Source organism: Mercenaria mercenaria, chromosome 13 (assembly GCF_021730395.1).
Source record: "Mercenaria mercenaria strain notata chromosome 13, MADL_Memer_1, whole genome shotgun sequence".
NCBI classification, from domain to species: Eukaryota; Metazoa; Mollusca; class Bivalvia; order Venerida; family Veneridae; genus Mercenaria; species Mercenaria mercenaria.
The window spans coordinates 61,873,199-61,890,929 of NC_069373.1; the positions used below are offsets into that span (position 1 = coordinate 61,873,199).

At 34.6% G+C, this 17,731-nt stretch overlaps 1 protein-coding gene across 1 annotated transcript; it reads right to left on the reverse strand.

The window, feature by feature from the left end:
• Positions 1-728: 728 nt before the first annotated feature.
• LOC123528745 (OTU domain-containing protein 5-like) lies at positions 729-16,231 on the reverse strand. Its single transcript, XM_053522029.1, is given in 12 exon segments — positions 729-6,100; positions 6,523-6,639; positions 7,203-7,392; positions 8,476-8,607; positions 9,514-9,573; positions 11,191-11,224; positions 11,226-11,288; positions 11,290-11,338; positions 12,672-12,828; positions 13,481-13,545; positions 13,882-13,975; positions 15,649-16,231. Coding segments are annotated over 12 exon segments (1,554 nt in total). The 5' UTR covers positions 16,075-16,231; the 3' UTR covers positions 729-5,933.
• Between the last annotated feature and the right edge of the window lie 1,500 nt (positions 16,232-17,731).

Consider the following 17,731-nt stretch of genomic DNA (forward strand, 5'->3'; position numbering starts at 1 on the left):
TAAACATAATACTCAACCAAGAAAATGATTTTCTAGTCCAAAAGGGCAATAATTATTGCAAAAGCAGATGGAGTTATGTTGCTTGCTGTACAGGGTCAGCTTATGATGGTGAACAAGTGTTGCAAGTTTCAAAGCAATAGCTTGATAGTTTAAGAGAAAAAGTTGACCTAAACATAAAACTTAACCAGAAATCTGATATTTTCTAAGTCCAAAAGGGGTCCATAAATCTTGCAAAAAGCAGGATGGAGTTATGTTTCTTGCTGTACAGGGTCAGCTTATGATGGTGAACAAGTGTTGCAAGTTTTAAAGCAATAGCTTTGATAGTTTAGGATAAAAGCTGACCTAAACATAAAACTTAACCAAGAAAACTGATTTTCTAAGTCCAAAAGGGGCAATAATTCTTGCAAAAAGCAAGATGGAGTATGTTTCTTGCTGTACAGGGTCAGCTTATGATGGTGAACAAGTATTCCAAGTTTCAAAGCAATAGCTTTGACAGTTTGGGAGAAAAGTTGACCTAAACATAAACTTAACCAAGAAATCTGATATTTTCTAAGTACAAAGGGGCCATAAATCTTGCAAAAGCAAGATGGAGTTATGTTTCTTGCTATACAGGTCAGCTTATGATGGTGAACAAGTATTCAAGATTCAAAGCAATAGCTTTGATAGTTTAGGAGAAAAGCTGACCTAAACATAAAACTTAACCAGCAACGCCGACGCAGACGCCGACGCCGACGCCGACAACCGCTCAAGTGATGACAATAACTCATCATTTTTTTTCAAAAAATCAGATGAGCTAAAAATGTGTCACTGTTCTCTTTTAAATAAAACGGAATACAAGCTCAAAATTTTGTTGTAAGTGATTCCAAATTTACAGTGTTGAAACAATCACACACTTAACACCCAAATTCTTAAGTCTGGAGAGATTCCTGTCAAAATATAATTAACACTACCATTTCACTTTACTCTTACTATCTGTTTTATCTAGAATAAATCTGAATGCATGCTAATAAATAAGGCTAACTAGCACTAGTCAATTCATGTGGATAAAATTATATTTGCATATTTTACATAAAATTAAGGAAAAATTCTAAACCATAATTCATTTTTTAAAATCAAAATAAAGCATTTTCCATTATCAGTCGCTAATATTGTATGTCATATTTTGTGGTAATTTTGTTTTTAACAAAATATGTCATGTAATGTTACACAGTACCTCATCAAAACAGATTATATTACACACTACATTAATGAAGTTCAACTACCTTCAATGACTTGAACTTATTTATAACAACTCGGTATAACAAGAAATAACAGGTCCTATCATATCATTAATATAAATATTCACAAAACCAGATCTTGAAACATTTGAATATCAAATAACGTATAATGTTCACATATAAACTATAGCATTTATTTATATATAGCCTATCAAAAACTGTAAGCAAACAAACACAGCTAAGCAATATCTTACGCTTGTAAACTTAAAAGGTTTTATATTCCAGAATTATTTAACAGGATAAATATGCTGCCTATGATTTACAATGTTTCACAATTAGAGCCATGCCATGAGAAAACCAACATAGTGCGTTTGCGACCAGCATGGATCCAGACCGCGCAGTCTGCTTAGGATTCATGCTGTTTGCTTTAAAAGCCTACTGCAATTAGCGAAACCGTTTGCGAACAGCATAGATCCTGACCAGACTGGTCGCAAAGCCACTATGTTGGTTTTCTCTTGGCGTGGCTCATTTAACTGAATCATGTTCCAAATCTCATGAAAATCCAAACCAAACCTAGCCTTATACAGAAACAAATAACAGATATGCATTTCATGTTGTACATTGTTACATGTGCTCTTGTATATAAATGCACTACTGTGAATCATATAATTTCATGCTTCCTTCAACAACAAGAGGGCCATCATGATCCAATATTGCTCACATGACTTAAATTTATAGGTTAATGATTTCTTGGTATAGCCAGGGATCATCCTACAAGGCGATCTGAGTGATATCGTCGCTGTAAAGTTGGCCACTTCGCCTAATTATCGCCTCTTTGCGAAATCCGAATCGACGAGCTTTTCTGAGTGTCGTAATCTGTTTACTTAAAGTTGCAAAACTTGATTAAATTACCGATAAATCCATAGTCAACCCTGCCTACTCGCCTGTCAAACTTCAGCCAATCGTATCGTTAATATCCCACAGAGTTAATCAATAATATTGTAAGCTGCCGCCATTTTGAAAATGTAAAAAGCTGATAAACTTAACAAGTGCATGATCTTATGCATCAATAGTATATTATTTATTGATTTTATTAAAACTTACTTAAAAAAATATTTCAAATATGGTCAATTTCTATGAATGAATTGCCCCGGCACTGTGGATAAAAAAAATACGATTCCGCGGTTGCCTGAACTGCCGTACAAAATTATTGTAAAAAGACCGCCAATATCTACGAGTTTTGTACTATTTTCGAAAGGATTGATAAATATATCAATTAAATGTATAAATCTGAACAATTTGATGCAAGAATCGGGCATTATTAAAGCACGAGAATCGAAACATGAATGAAAATTTTCACGGCTAATTTTCACTATTAATTGTTTCACAAAGCGACGGTAAATGAAATTTACCTTTACCTTTTTTTACGGCGTTTCGATCGTGCACCTGATAAACTTACGAGTTTCGGACTTGTAAATTTCAGATAAAAATTTTAAGGCGACTTTTTCATAGCTATGTTAATACTTTTATATATTCATAAAAATAATAATGAAATAATCAATTTCCTTAAATATTTACTGTTTATAATTTATAGCAAGACCCACAGAAAGTGGAAATATATAATTATAGGCTGGAAACTGAATAATATGCTGATTCTTCTCCTTAAATTCCTTGATTTCTCACTAAATTCTGCGGAGGGAGAAGTCACTTTTCCCTAAAATTTTGACCTAGGATGATCCCTGTATAGCATGTCTACACAATGTTGCATGCAAAATATCAAAGTCCTAGTTTTTCCTATACAAGTCTATGCAAAACATTTTCCTTTAATAGTCTATGTAGAATAGGTGAACCCCAATTTGAGCCCAGGGCAAATTTGAACAAACTTAGCAGAGGACCACTACGCAATTTTCCATGCCAAATACCTAAGCTCAGGGCTGTATGGTTTAAGGCAAGAAGATTTTAAGATTTTACTAAATAAGTCTATGTAAAACAAGTGAACCCCAGGGTGGTGCCAATTTTCACTTATGAGCATGATTTTAACAAACTTGGTACAGGATTATTTACAATGTTACTTAGCTCAAGGCATTATGGTTTTTGATAAAAAGATTTTTAGTTTTTCACATATAACCCCTCAGCAGGACCAATTTTGACCCAAGAGCATGATCTGAAACATTTGGTAGAGAACTGCTACACAATGCTACATACCAAATATCTATGCTCTTGCCATTGTAGTTTTGGTGAACAGTTTTAAAGATTTTCCTTTTGTTTGCCATGGCAATCAAAATGAGACAGAATACACTGAACAGATTTGGTAGAGGACAATCCAAGAAACATCAAGCCCAAGTTTGATAAAGTTTCAACAACTAGTTTCAGAGGAGATGTCATTTGAAGAAAAGTGTGAATGAAAATGGATGGTGAGTGGTCACAATAGCTCAACCTGAGCACTTCCTGCTAAGGTGAGTTAAAAAAAGGCAGTTAAGTGGGGGCACTGAATTCATGTTTTCCAAACTGCAAAGGGAATTTTATGTGTTTGTTGCGATTTAATTTTGTGCACTGGAATAACCAGAAACTTCCAGGAAAGTTAGTCCCCAATGAAAAATGATGATTTCACAGTATATTGAATAAGGATCTAAACATCACAAAAAATGAAATTCTGATACAAAAGTTTAAACTCAGCAATGTACACACTGTAAATAAATTCCCAATGAATCACACAGATTAAGATGTTTGTGATATTGCTAGATGCAATGAAAAGAACAGACAACTGACTAAATGTAAATTTCAACAAAGACAGCCAACTCTGCAACCCTTTTAATTTACACATCCTTTTTGTAACTAAGCAAGAATTATCTCCCCTGCACACAATAAGCAGAATCAACACTATTGCAGCCTTACTACTTTGTGAAGTTCAACAAGCCTTGGATTTCCTACATGTTTATATACCAGAAAACTTTAAGCCGTACCCTGCTAAGTTTCTAAAATGGACTGGGCCGTCATTCAATTTGGGCAGCACCATTTATTATTAGAAGGGGTGTTCACTGAAAATTTAATGACTGGATAGCTACCAGTGGTCTGCACTGGCCGCAAAGGCAAAATCATTTGCCGCCAACAGGCTAAAGGTTAAAAGCAATCTTTCTAAATATCAAACATATACCAAACATGATCATAATGCAAATGAATTCTCCCAATATTAACACATTTTCCCTTTCCATCCAACTCAACAACTCAACATAAATAAGAAAGTATCTGACCATGTTATAACCAAAAGAAAATTCAACTATTGGTTTTTAAATTAAAACCATGTTCTATTCAGTCTTCAACATTAGACATTAGTGTGGTGACGTTATTTTTGTAACTTCTTTTTTTTTCAATAAAAATCTTTCAAGTTTTTGCTAGCTTTACAATATGATCTAACTTTTCTTTTGAACACAGATTAACAAGCAGAGTCCTTACATGATTATTGTTCCTACAAAACATATCAATATTCTATAAAGAGGTACGTGTATATCTGCTAAAGGTCAATACCATCATCCTTGTTCATAAACTGTGACAATATCCAAGCATCTATCTTGAACCAAAGCATATGATGTAAGTTGACAAAAATATTGCATATTTGAGCCGTGCCATGACAAAACCAACACAGTGCATTTGCGACCAGCATGGATCCAGACCAGCCTGTGCATCCACGCAGTCTGGTCAGGATCAATGCTGTTCGATTTCAAAGCCTATAGCAATTACAGAAACCGTTAGCGAACAGCATGGATCCTGACCAGACTGCGCTGATGCGCAGGCTGGTCTGGATCCATGCTGGTCGCAATACCCATATGTTGGTTTTCTCATGGCACGGCTCATTTAGTATTTTTGTTTAAAATCTATGTTAAATGATGTAAAAAGTATTATCTATGAAAACCACATATATCAAAACAAGTGTTGACTGTATTTTTTTTATAAATCTTTTGTTAAACACTGAAGTCACATCAACTCAGTTCTGGTTATATGATGACATTCCAGCTTTAAATGATTGAGGAAGACCTTGTTTCTTTCAGGAGTGGGCGGGCATTTGAGCAGAATCACTAACCTTGTGCACAACAGCCAGATATTTCCAACCAGAGTGCTGAGTGCATCTCTCTGTGTAGATGGACAAGTGATTCAGTCTGCCAGGCCCCTTATCAGGGAATTAATCCAAGGTGGTCTACATTTTTTGAAAAAACACTTTATATCATTCTTACAAACTGTGTAAAAACTTTTTTTTAAAATCTGAAAGTCTTTGAAGTCAAGTACTGTGAAATAATTTATTTTCACAGGGAATTTATTTTTTTGAATTTCATGGAAGTCAATCAACACATTTCAAATCCCATTCCAACAGTAAAATTCCCATTTAATAATATTTAATTATTCAAGATCAAAATCTACAATTTCATATCCCCTAAAATATTGCCATTTTGTCCAAAACAATGAAACTATGTGCCTACGACACCAAATGATATTATAGTATCTGTATATTCAGGACCCAAATTCTCTTAACTCCATGTACAAGAAAGTAAAAAACAGTTAATCGAAACAAATTTACACAGTCAGAAACCTACCAGTTGATTCTTGGGTGTCTGTAATAAACATCTTCTGTTCACATACTTCTAAAATCTGATATCGGGTTCATTCAAAACCATACACACATAATAATTACACAATTTGTTCTAAAAGTCTTTACGTTTATTGCTAACTCTTGCCAGCATCAGATTGATAACTACTACATGAGGGGGCGTGGCTATCACCGGGAGGAGGAGATGAAGAGGCGTTCTTCTTTAAAGTGTCCAGATACTCCTGCTGTGACTGTGCTATAACTTGAGCTAAAATATCTTCCTCACTGTAGTTTGCAAAATCAGCTGGAAAAATAATAAAGTATATACAATAATAAGGAAAAAGACAATTTTCTGACACTATTTTTTTTTGTTCAAGATTTCAGTAAAACATATTCTACTCTTTAAAAAGGTTTTCTACTCAACACTGTATCATTTGTAACAAATGCTCTTAATTTATGTTAATTACTTCATTTCCTTAATAAAGCTACAGTTATGTTCGAGTAATACAAACAGCTAAGAAAGTCCTAAATCTTAACTAGAAAAAAGGTTTTCAAACAAAAATATTTGCTTCTCAAAATATCAGTCATGCATCTAGAAAGTTATCAAATACATTAATACAAGTTAATGAAGGCACAGTCAAGTAAAAAAAAAAAGTATAAGCAGTGTGTGATGTATAAAGTTTGCTTTATCCTCGAAAAAATATAACATCTCCCTATTTAACTTACCATAAATGGATTGTGGGTACTGGTTAACAAGGGAGTGAGTTTCAAACTCGTAACCCCCAGTTGCCCCTTCCTGTACCTCAGACCCTTGTGGCACTTGCATAGGCTTTGGGGAAGAACCTGACATAAAAAAACAGACTTTTAAACCACAGTAATAAGAACTAGGTTAAAACATTTATTCACAATGCAGACAGCTGGAAAATGAGAAATCACAACAGCTCACAGACCACCCAGGCACATTGTGCTCATGTGAGCTAAAGACATGCTCTTACAGAAAAACGTTCTTCTGGAGCCAAGGCAACCTGCTAAAGCCTCTGGTATTCTGATCAATTATGTAAAAGATCTTATCTGTAATGTATCAAACAGTAAAGAAATGAGGAATAGCTTGTTTTTGATACATACATTAAAGCAAATAAAAATAAACAATTTTTTACTAAGTTAAGGGACATAACTCTATTATATATTAGAATATACTTGTGCCCATATATAAATTGTGTTCGTTTTAAGGATAATACTCATCAGAACTCCTACACGCATAACTGTTGACTGATGAATGACAGATAGACAGACAGACTACAGACTGACTAAGGGTGATCACAAAAGTTCACTCTTCAGAACTTCCAGCTTAGGTGAGTTAAAAACAGTTCTATTTTAAGATGAATTCCATCATTAATCATTCTAACTTTTGAGTTCAGTGATATGTGGTGAGTTGTGGAGTTCAACATGTTCCACTCTCTGTGGACTGTTCTGTACAGAGTTTGGTGTACTTGTCTTGTGGCGCGGGGACCGTCCAAGTCTAGCTTCTGGTGAAGCAGAGTTCTCCAGGAACTGAGCGTACTCACTTGATGAACTACATGTGGCACTAGCTGTCCTCTATAAAACACAAACAACCAATATTATAGATTTACACAATATCAGTGTATTTGCCTTACGCCAAACAGATATTTAAAATCAATATCCCATACCAATGGAGCTGGTGGGTACCTTTGCAAATGGAGACGTTTATCCTCCACAGCAGTACCCTTGTCGATTGCTATGTTACCATAAACACTAATTCAGAATTAATACATGCTTTGTACTTTGACCAAAAATGTTCACCACTATAATACATGTAGCAGCAAATATCAATATTGCAGATTTAAAATAAGAAGTGATAAAAAAGTTGAAAGAAATATTGCAACTGGTCCCAATGTTGTACTACAATGTAAATCATTTTGTGTCATATTAGGGTTTCACTTTGATTCATGGGTCACTGTTATATTTTCTGGCCCTTTTGGAACATTCAACTTAACTTTCCTTTAAATACTCTGATCATTACCTCTAATGAACAGACTCAATCAAACTGCAACTGCTATTAATTTGATTTGGTGCATTTTATGCTTCCCAACATTTTTCTCCCCAATGTTATAGAGTTTAGTGTTGGCTCCTCAGTTTAGAAGCTAGGACTTCAAACCCTGTATGGATAAAGACGTTCCTTCTAACAAATCACTAATTTTCATCCAAGGTTGACATTTGTCATTCAAACATCTTTTACAGTCAATTATAAGATCACAATCAATGGGAATATCTATACAGACAACAGTTATATGAGCTGACCAGTGGACTGGATACAACATTTAAGTAAAATAATACATCTTGCCAGAAGTTAAAGCAAAAACTTTATTTAATGTTGCATATAATCACAAGACAATAGGGGCTAACAAGCTCTTGTGCAACAAACTAGGTAGCCTGTAAAGTTACATACCTATGTGCAACCCTTTAAATGCTGTCAGAGTGCCAAGCAAGGGAGCTACCAGTACCATTTTTAATGTCTTTGGTATGATGCTGTCCCACCCCACACTCCCACACTCAAAGCGGACACTCTACCATAGAACTATTGATGTGATCAAAGTTGCTCATCTGATACAGAAACCATGCTGACTGCAGTTATTACATTTGAAAGGGAAAAATGCTTACATTATCATTTCTGCGAACTCTTTTCTCGTTATCACGGAGCCACTGAAGGTAAGATTCTCTAGCCACTTGTTCTTGTATAGTCTCCTGTGTAACTTCCCAGTCAGTCTCTCGTAACTTGTCCTCCAACATTGCCTACAGTACAAATGACAATAGTTTATCTCGAGTATAATAAAACTTTCCAGAACAATGTTGTATGTGATTCTAAAGTACCCATTTCATTTAGTTACCCCGAGCATACATATATAGGTCCCTGCTTGTACAATCAAGTCCTGATTCAATTTTTTCCAAGTTTATAAGTAACAGCTTATAACAGCTGTAAATTAAGAGAAGTTTCAAGATTTCTTACTGTGATTGTTTTTTCCCTATTAGTAACTTGTAATTTCCAACAAGCAACAGACTTACTGCCCCTAAAACCATAGGGGTTCTCTAGTTAATAAGCTAAAAAATTCTATCAAATTTGAAGGTTCTGTGTCAAGTGGTTTTTAAGTTATTGAACCGAAACTGTTTTCAAGGTTCAGGCCCCTGTAAGCTTGACCTTTGACCTCTAAAACAATAGGGGTTATCTACTTCATAATCCAAATATGCTAGATATCAAGTTGAAATTGTTCGCTCTAGTGACAGACAGACATACCGACCGACAGATGCAACCATCATGTGAAAAGCAATACGAAGCAGGCATAATTACAAGAGGTTTTAGAATTATATACAGAGAAACACCCATTGCTTTAACATAAATTTGAGTTTGCTCCAGCAATTCATGTGGTTAACAGCTGTTTTACTTAGATTTTCCATGTATATATAGCTCAATAACCTTGGAGCATTTTCCCCATCCCCTTTTGGCTTCAAGCGATCAGTGTTTTACTATATATACAAACCCATTTTTAAGGTCACAATTTCCATGGTTTCTGGAATTTGAGTCAGAACCATCTTGCATGAGTATAAGTTTACATACCTATTTGATCGCAAATCAAATTTTCAGTACTATAAACATATGAGACAAGAGTTTATATTTTCTGTGAAACAGGATTTCAGATGTACTTTCAATAGTAGTTCCTCTGACTGTCTGGTTGCATCATGAACAAGGTTTTTTTCTGCCAGCTGAAATGTTAAAAATTTAATTTAACATTTTATAAATAATAACAACTATGGTCTTTCTGCAGTTTGTGTTATCATACCATTAACAGCAAATCTGTAATGCTTTAGTTATATTTGGTCATATGTTTTAGTTCTGTTATCTGTAATCATCTGTAAGGGTTTTGAATTGCTTAAACTGGATGTTCAGCAGTTTGCTGAGTGCAGTCTGATAGTGTTGATAACAAGATCACTGCTGTGTAGAGTAAAATACATAACAAATAGTTAGACAACCAGCTTGATCAATTACATTCATCTGACAACATGCAGATGTGTCCAGACTTATTAACCTGAAAATCAAAGATGGGCAATGTGAATGTAAATTTGTGCACTAATTGCAACTCTGACATTTACCTCTAGACTCACTGACCTGAAAATCAATGGACTTTATGCACTGCTCATCAGCAATGTGCTTGCTAAGTGTGTAGGTCAAGGTTTTCTTAAGTCATTAAGTCCACACCATTTTTGTACCAATAATCACTGTGACCTTGACCTCTAACCCATTCACCTCAAAATCAATAGGGGACATCCAATACCCACAAACAATGTGCCTATTAAGGATCACATGTCAGAGAATTTTAAATAATTGAATGGACATAAATTGCAACAGACATATAACAAACCGCCTGGGGTGGCTGACTTACTCATCTGATTTGTTTGTATAAAGAAAATTGTCCTACCAAAGATTTTCTAGTCCAAAAAGGCCATAATCTTGCAAAAAGCAGACTAGTATAATTTTCTTGATGTAAATAGTAGCTATGATGTGAACAACGTTACAAGTTTCAAAGCAATAGCTTGAATAGTTTAGGAGAAAAGCTGACCTAAAATAAACTTAACCAAGAAATCTGGGTATTTTCCAAGTCCAAAAGGGCATATGTCTTGCAAAAAGCAGGGAGCTATGTTTTCTGCAGTACTGGTCAGCTTATAATAGTGAACAGTGTTGCAAGTTTTAAGCATGCTTTGATAGTTTATAGAAAAGCTGACTTAAACAATTACTCAACCAAGAAAATGATTTCAAGCAAAGGCAATATTCTTGAAAAAAGTAGGATGGATTTATGTCTTCATGATTGGTGTTCAGCTATGATAGGAACAAGTGTTGCAAGTCTCAAAGTAATAGCTTGAAGTTTTAGAAAAAAAGCAACCTAAACATAAAACTAATCAGACAACGCAGAACGATCAGTGATGACAATAACTGATCATTTTTTTTCAAAAAACAGAGAGCTAATAATGAAATGACAGGTAAATGGCTTGATAGCTTACTTTGAACATTACATGTTCTGATTCGTTTATAATTTATCTCACATACTGAAAATACAACACTTATACCACTTGAAGACCCCACCACGAGTCTGGTGATTAAAAAATTTTAACATTCCATAACTAAAAAGATACTAGGAATTGTGCATAGATCAAAAGAACCCCCTCATATATGATTCCCAACTGTGCATCACATTCTACAAAAGCAGTGTCAGACTCATTTCAAGTCAGAAATGATCTAATTGTAAGAAAGGCCTCGTCACATATCAATAAATTTGGCGACAGAAAGATGTAGGATCAAAGTTCCAACTGAATGCAGATTCTTACCCCAGGTTGGAAGTTTGCAACTGGTAATCCTAGACACTCCAATAGTTTGTTTGTACGGTTTTATCACTCCATTTATGGACATGCTATGGGACTTAATCGATTGGTTCATTGTCTGTCTTGTATGAACTGTGGAACGTATTTATTGGTTCTGAAAAAATATATTTATATAACTACTACAATAAAATATATTTTTATTGAACAATACACACGTAAACTATGTATTATTATGTTTTTCTAAAATGTTTCATACAGGCTTGAGAATTGTTATATGTTTTATAATACAAACCCAGAGCAACAGAGAAGCTGCGTATTTGTGTAAATACTCAATTAAATATATAATTATAAATGGCCTTGCAAAAATAAACATTTTTTTTTTATCATAACCTCGTACTCTTGATAACATCTATGCAGTCAGAAAATATCCAAATTACTTATCTCTATCAATAATGCGCGCAGTGTTTTTTTCGGATGTTTTTATAGCTGTTATTCGGCTATATTCCCAATGCCAAAAAGTATGTATTTTTCTAAAAAGGAGTGCAAAAATTCCCAATCTACATTCTGAAAAAAGTTTCATCAAAATTGCACAAACATTGACCAAATTATGGACAATTTTGTAATGGAAGTATGTTAAAAGAGGTTGTACAAATTACAATGTGAAACAAGTGTATGAGAAAGTGCTTAAACACATCTTTACTATATCCTATGGGACTAAATATTTCCCAATTCGAAACATTTACGCGTCAAAATTCCCAATTTTGACGGTATAGGCTATGTTCCCAAATTAGCTAGAAAAAACCCTGATGCGTTAAAAATAAAGCATCTTTATGCACTATGGGGACCTTGAAACAAGGAAAAATGAAAATTCACGAAGATTTAAAGCAAAACAAACACAATTATTAACCTTTAGCCTGCTTGCGACAAGTGATTTTGCCTTTGGGACCAGTGCAGACCAAATTAGCCTACAATCGCTCATTTTGGAACATTTTTGTAACAGAGTAAGAAACTGGTGGTTTTCTCATTCTAAATGAGCTAACTTCTTCACTTGTGAAATATAATTCAAATTTTTTTTTTTAATTTTTGAAGTTTTTCTGAGACATTTATATTATATATTATACCAGAATTATATAGCGCCCTTTTCATGATCAATTTCACGTTCAAAGGCGCTTTACATAATTCAAATGCAGCCACACAGGGCGCATAATTCATCCTCTACTAGTACAGACACAGAGCGATCTGACCAGAGGGACAGAGTGAGACAAAGTCCCCAAGACAGAGAGATCAAAAATCAGATACAGGGAAAAATAACCTTGTTTTCAATTGGGAAGTGGCTGAATAGCAGCCTCTGTTATACAAAGATGAAAACAGCATTCTGCTGAGGCCTGAATTTAAAGTCATGTCTCAAACTATCAAACACTGTCTTGAATACAACTATGTCATTAGATATAATAACCACAACACGTAAAATTTAAGACAAATCTCACCTATACTATACTGATACACCTCTATAGGTCTATTGTATATCTCACACATTGCTTGAATCTCTAGATGGTTGCCATGACAATGGTCCATTCTTTTACGATTGAGATATGTGGTAAAGTCTTCAGTCACATAGTGTGAATAATAGTCTGCATTCTTTGCCTAACAAGACAACAAATTATCATAACATATATAACAAAACAGCACAACATCAATCATTATCTTAAAACCTTTATCATGCTGGACACAATTGATTCTGCCTTTGCGACCAGTGCAGATCATGATCAGCCTGCACATCTGTGCAGTCTGATCATGATCTGCACTGTTCACCATTCAGTCAGTATCTTTTAACATTAATGGTACTGTTCAAATAGAAAGATGGACAAGTTCATTATAGAAATTTAGCAGGGTAAGGGTTAAAACTGGTGTATGACTTAGTACAATTTAACCAGCAATCAAACCAGTAAATCATTTATTCCAGCTTGTATATAATCCCTCTTTGTGAAAAACAACCTACTTATGAAAAGTTTGGGACAGACACTGGATAAAACATTGTGATGATAAGACTTGGTGTTATCTATATAGGTCCAAACTACTTTTATCAAAATCTTTACACAAAACTTGTAGGAAATACTCAAAAGACCCTGAGCATCATTTAAATGAACATATTTTATCTAAAATCAAATTTCTGTTTAAAATTATAATTTCCAATTTATCCAAGAATGAATGCATTAATTTCTGAAATTTTTGAAATGCCTAGAGCTTTGCCACTAATCTGTTACAAAAAATATTTGATAAAGTTATAAATCATTACCAGGTATTCTATACACTGTTTTCTGACTGTACTATGCATCTCTTGATCACCATACACTTGATCAGCTGAAATCAAATTTGTTCACTTTAACACTAGTCTTGTACATTAATTTTATGCTCAAAAGTTGAAGCACTCCACTCACAAAAAAAACCCAACTTATCCCCATGAAATAGCTTTTTTGTGTCCACAGAGTAATTTGTAAATGATTCCACAGAACTGTGATAGCCCTGGTATTAACTTCATTCTGTATACTTTGACCTTGATATATGTGTACTGCATAAGCCCTTATTATCTTCTGCCCATTCTAGGACATAGATATGAAGTTCCAGAGCACCTACATTTCATAACTGAGACAAACCTGCCTAGCAGAGAACAGTAAAAAAATATCTTGATATACTAACCAACAGCTCTGAATAAGCAGGCACCATCTTCTCCCATCTTCTTTATTGTGAAACCTTTCTTTTCCTTAATGGCATTTTCAAACCATTTTTCAAGCTGAAAGTAAGTACATAAGATGTTGATTAAAATAAACTTGTCATTAAAGTAAACTAGAGGCCCATTTGGGCCTAAGTCGCTCACTTAAGAGAATCTTAAGTTAACCACCTGACTTTGCTTCTAGGTTTGGTGTAATCCTTTAAGCTGTTCATTAAAAAAAGTTTTTAAAGTTTTTTTTACTATATTTTGCTGTCACACACCAAAACCACCTAACCCTCAGAAGAAATCATTTAATCGTATTTCTATTTTAATTCTAGTGGCCTCTAAAAGGGAACAAATTTGGCATAATACCTTATTACGATGTTACAGACCAAGTTTGATGAAGATCCATCAAGTCGTTCATGAGAAAATTACTTTAAAGTTATCTCTATTTTAAGCTGTAGTACCCCCTAAAATGGGGCCGAGTGCCCCCAATTGAACAAACTGGTAACTTTGACCTTATAATGATGCTCAAAACATGGTTAGATGAAGACCCTTCAGGCAGTTCATGAGAAGAAGTTATTTCAAGGTATTTTTATTTTTAACTCTAGCATGTCTAGCAGATCTTAAAAGGGGCCCAAGTGTCTACAATTGAACAAATTTGTTAATGGACCTCATTATGATACAAATCAAGTTTTGGAAATAATTTGATAATTTTTACATTTATATATAAATCAATGAAGAACTGAATCCCCTATCCATACATGTAACATGTGTAAGTTTTATTTGAATTTATGGTCAATTCGTGACATAATCAGCATTTAAACCTAGAGACTGTAAGTGTCGGCAACAATGAAAATTTCATCGGAAATTTCCTCCACTATTTTGGTCTTTCGAGTATTTGACGCAAGCGGGAACATTGCCCATAATTATGACATGTATGAAGTTATTAAAAAGCAAATTTATCTATATTTAATTTTTTCCCAGCTGACTTAGCGGAAAAATACTTGAAATAATTCACTCATATCTTTTTTATTTTAGCATTTTTCCTTCTAAAAGATTTTTTTCACAGGGTCTTTTTTGTATCCTTTGTGCCCCCTTAGTGGTATATTTAAGAAATAATTTAAAGCAAAACAGTGCTTTAACACTATTTATACACGATGGGCAGTTATACGACAGGCGTAATAATTCCACGAGGGCTCAGCCTGAATTAATTATTTTGAACGATGTATAACCACCAGAGTGTATATAGTGTTAAAACAACGTTTTGCTATAAATTATTTCGATTCTAATATGAATTTTACAGTTAAATTTAGACCAAATATTAAAGAACTGTTTCTTTGGGCATGCATGGCGCCAACTGTTAGGCCGTCACGCTCCTTTGTTTATGCACGCCAGGACTGTAAATGGTAGTACGACTTGCGTTTTAAACATGCTATTAAGTAAAACATTTGATCAAATTTGAAAGCGCTATTTTAAGATGTATACATGGCGCTAAATATCACGTCGACGTGACGTCAACATTATATCGTTGTGATGATTAAAGCATTGTTAGTCATATTAGAATGTATGACAGAATACTTCCTAGGATCGCATCAAATTTGTTGGACTAAAGCTCTTATCAGCTTCTGCAACTGACTAATTTGCAACTTTCACAGAAAGTGTGACACTTGATAGGTCAGAACATAAACTTGGAACTGCTGCAAATTAAAATCTCTTTGATAAAAAAATGAATGAAAATGTGTATAATTTACTTCTTCAATATTCTCTGGATGAGCTGGTGGCACATGTTCATCATCACTGTTATGTCGGGCATCATCGTCTTCATAAGATACACTCTGCTGCGGATTATTTGGTGTGGATACTGGGGTATGTGCATGAGCACTGTGCCCCCCTCTGTGCTTCCTCGAATGGTTTCTATGAGGTGAAGATCTATGGCGCCGTTTGTTATGCCCAGAAGCAGTTTCAAGCTGATCATATGTACTGCCTGGTTCATGGGAAGGATGGACATCCTCCCTATTACTCGCTGGTAAAGCATTTCTTGCCCTAGCTACCTTGTCATGACGAGTTTCTGACGTCGACGGGTGGTGACGAGAATGGTTATGATGGGGTAGAGAATGGTCAACGTTTTCGCCTTCATTTTTCTCTTTGGAGACCTTTTTCTTCGGTAAAATTGTCATTTTGCAAAAGAACAATCTTTAAACTCAATTCTTGCAGTAGTAACTTGTTGATATTGATAACTGTTAAAGAAACTTTTGCGTTTTAAATTAGGGTATTTTTATGTCAGTTTTCTTCGACTTTGGCGACAGCCATTTTGTGACGTCATGTATTATTTTGATGAAGAGCGCCACCTGTTACAATTAAAGGCTGAATACTACTAAATCCGGCCATTCTTAGGTTACAGCACACTAAATAGCTGTTCTTCTCTATTCTATATAAAATTGACATATTTCCAATGGCTACAGCACACGTCAGAACCCATTTTAAATGTCTGTAACTTACATTTTCTTGAAGATCTTTATGTTTGTAGTGCCTACAGACCAGACAAGGACCTTAGTTGCATAGATGAAATAAATCGTACCACCTTACTTGTTGACAGTAGTAACAACACCATCATAGTTGGGGAGATTTTAATCTTGGAAATGTTAATTGGCAATCTCTTACAGTTGATACTGGTGCTACCTATGCAGATGAAAGTAACAAACTCCTTGACTTAGCAGACTCCTTTGGCTTTCAGCAATTGATTCATAAGCCAACTAGAACTACAGACACTATTTAAAAATACCTTAGACCTTTTATTTATAAAAAATCCACCTTAGTTTGACAATATCAAAGTCATTCCTGCTTTAGTGGCCACTGTATCCCTTTATTGATATAACAGCTACCCCCCGAATAAATTACAAAGAAAAAAGAAAAGATACTTTTATTTTATAAAGCTGATTGGGCTGGTTTTAAATCAGAATTAGTAAATTTTGGAATAGAACTAAAAAAAATGTCCGATAAACTAAATGTCCAGGAGTTTTGGGATAACTTCACGTCTAAACAGAGGTTTGACAGATAATTATGTACCATCTTTAAAAATTTTAAATGGGAAACACCACTTGGCTTGGATAAACACTGAAATAAAAAAGTTCTTAAAAAAGGGATAGACTGTATGCCAAGTTCAAAAAGTCCAAAAGGAAAGTTCCTTGATAAACTTAGAAACTGAAAGCACTTATACAAAAGAAAACAAGAAAAGCCCACTGGAATTTTCATTAACAACATTGTATGTGATCCCACTGAACAAAAACATGGAACTACCAAAAAATTGGAGTTTCATTAAAGCCTTAAGAAAGACTCCTGTGGTGTTGCACCCCTTAGAGAAGATGGCATACTAAAGTCCAGTTCTCGTGAAAGGCAAATATATTAAACCATCAGTTTTCCTCTGTTTTTACCAAACCAGATGATTCTGTACTCCCAGACCTTGGAAACAGTCCTTACCCGATATGAAAAATAAATTTCCGTTTCTGAAAAAAGGCGTCTCTAAACTACTTAAAGGACTTAATCCCATAAAACAGCTGGGCCCCGATGTCATAAAACCTAGAATTTTTAAAGAGTGTGCTGATGAAATAGCACCAATTTTCACTTTCATTTTCAATAAGTCCTTACAGTCCGGACTCGTACCATCTGATTGGAATCAGGCAAATGTCACCCCGTCTTTAAAAGGGGGAGAAGTTTAAACCTAGCAACTAAGGCCAGTGTCACTGACATGCATTGCATGCAAAATACTTGAACACATTGTAGTTAGTAACACCCTTGATCATCTGGATGCAAATGATATTATAGTTGACAATTAGC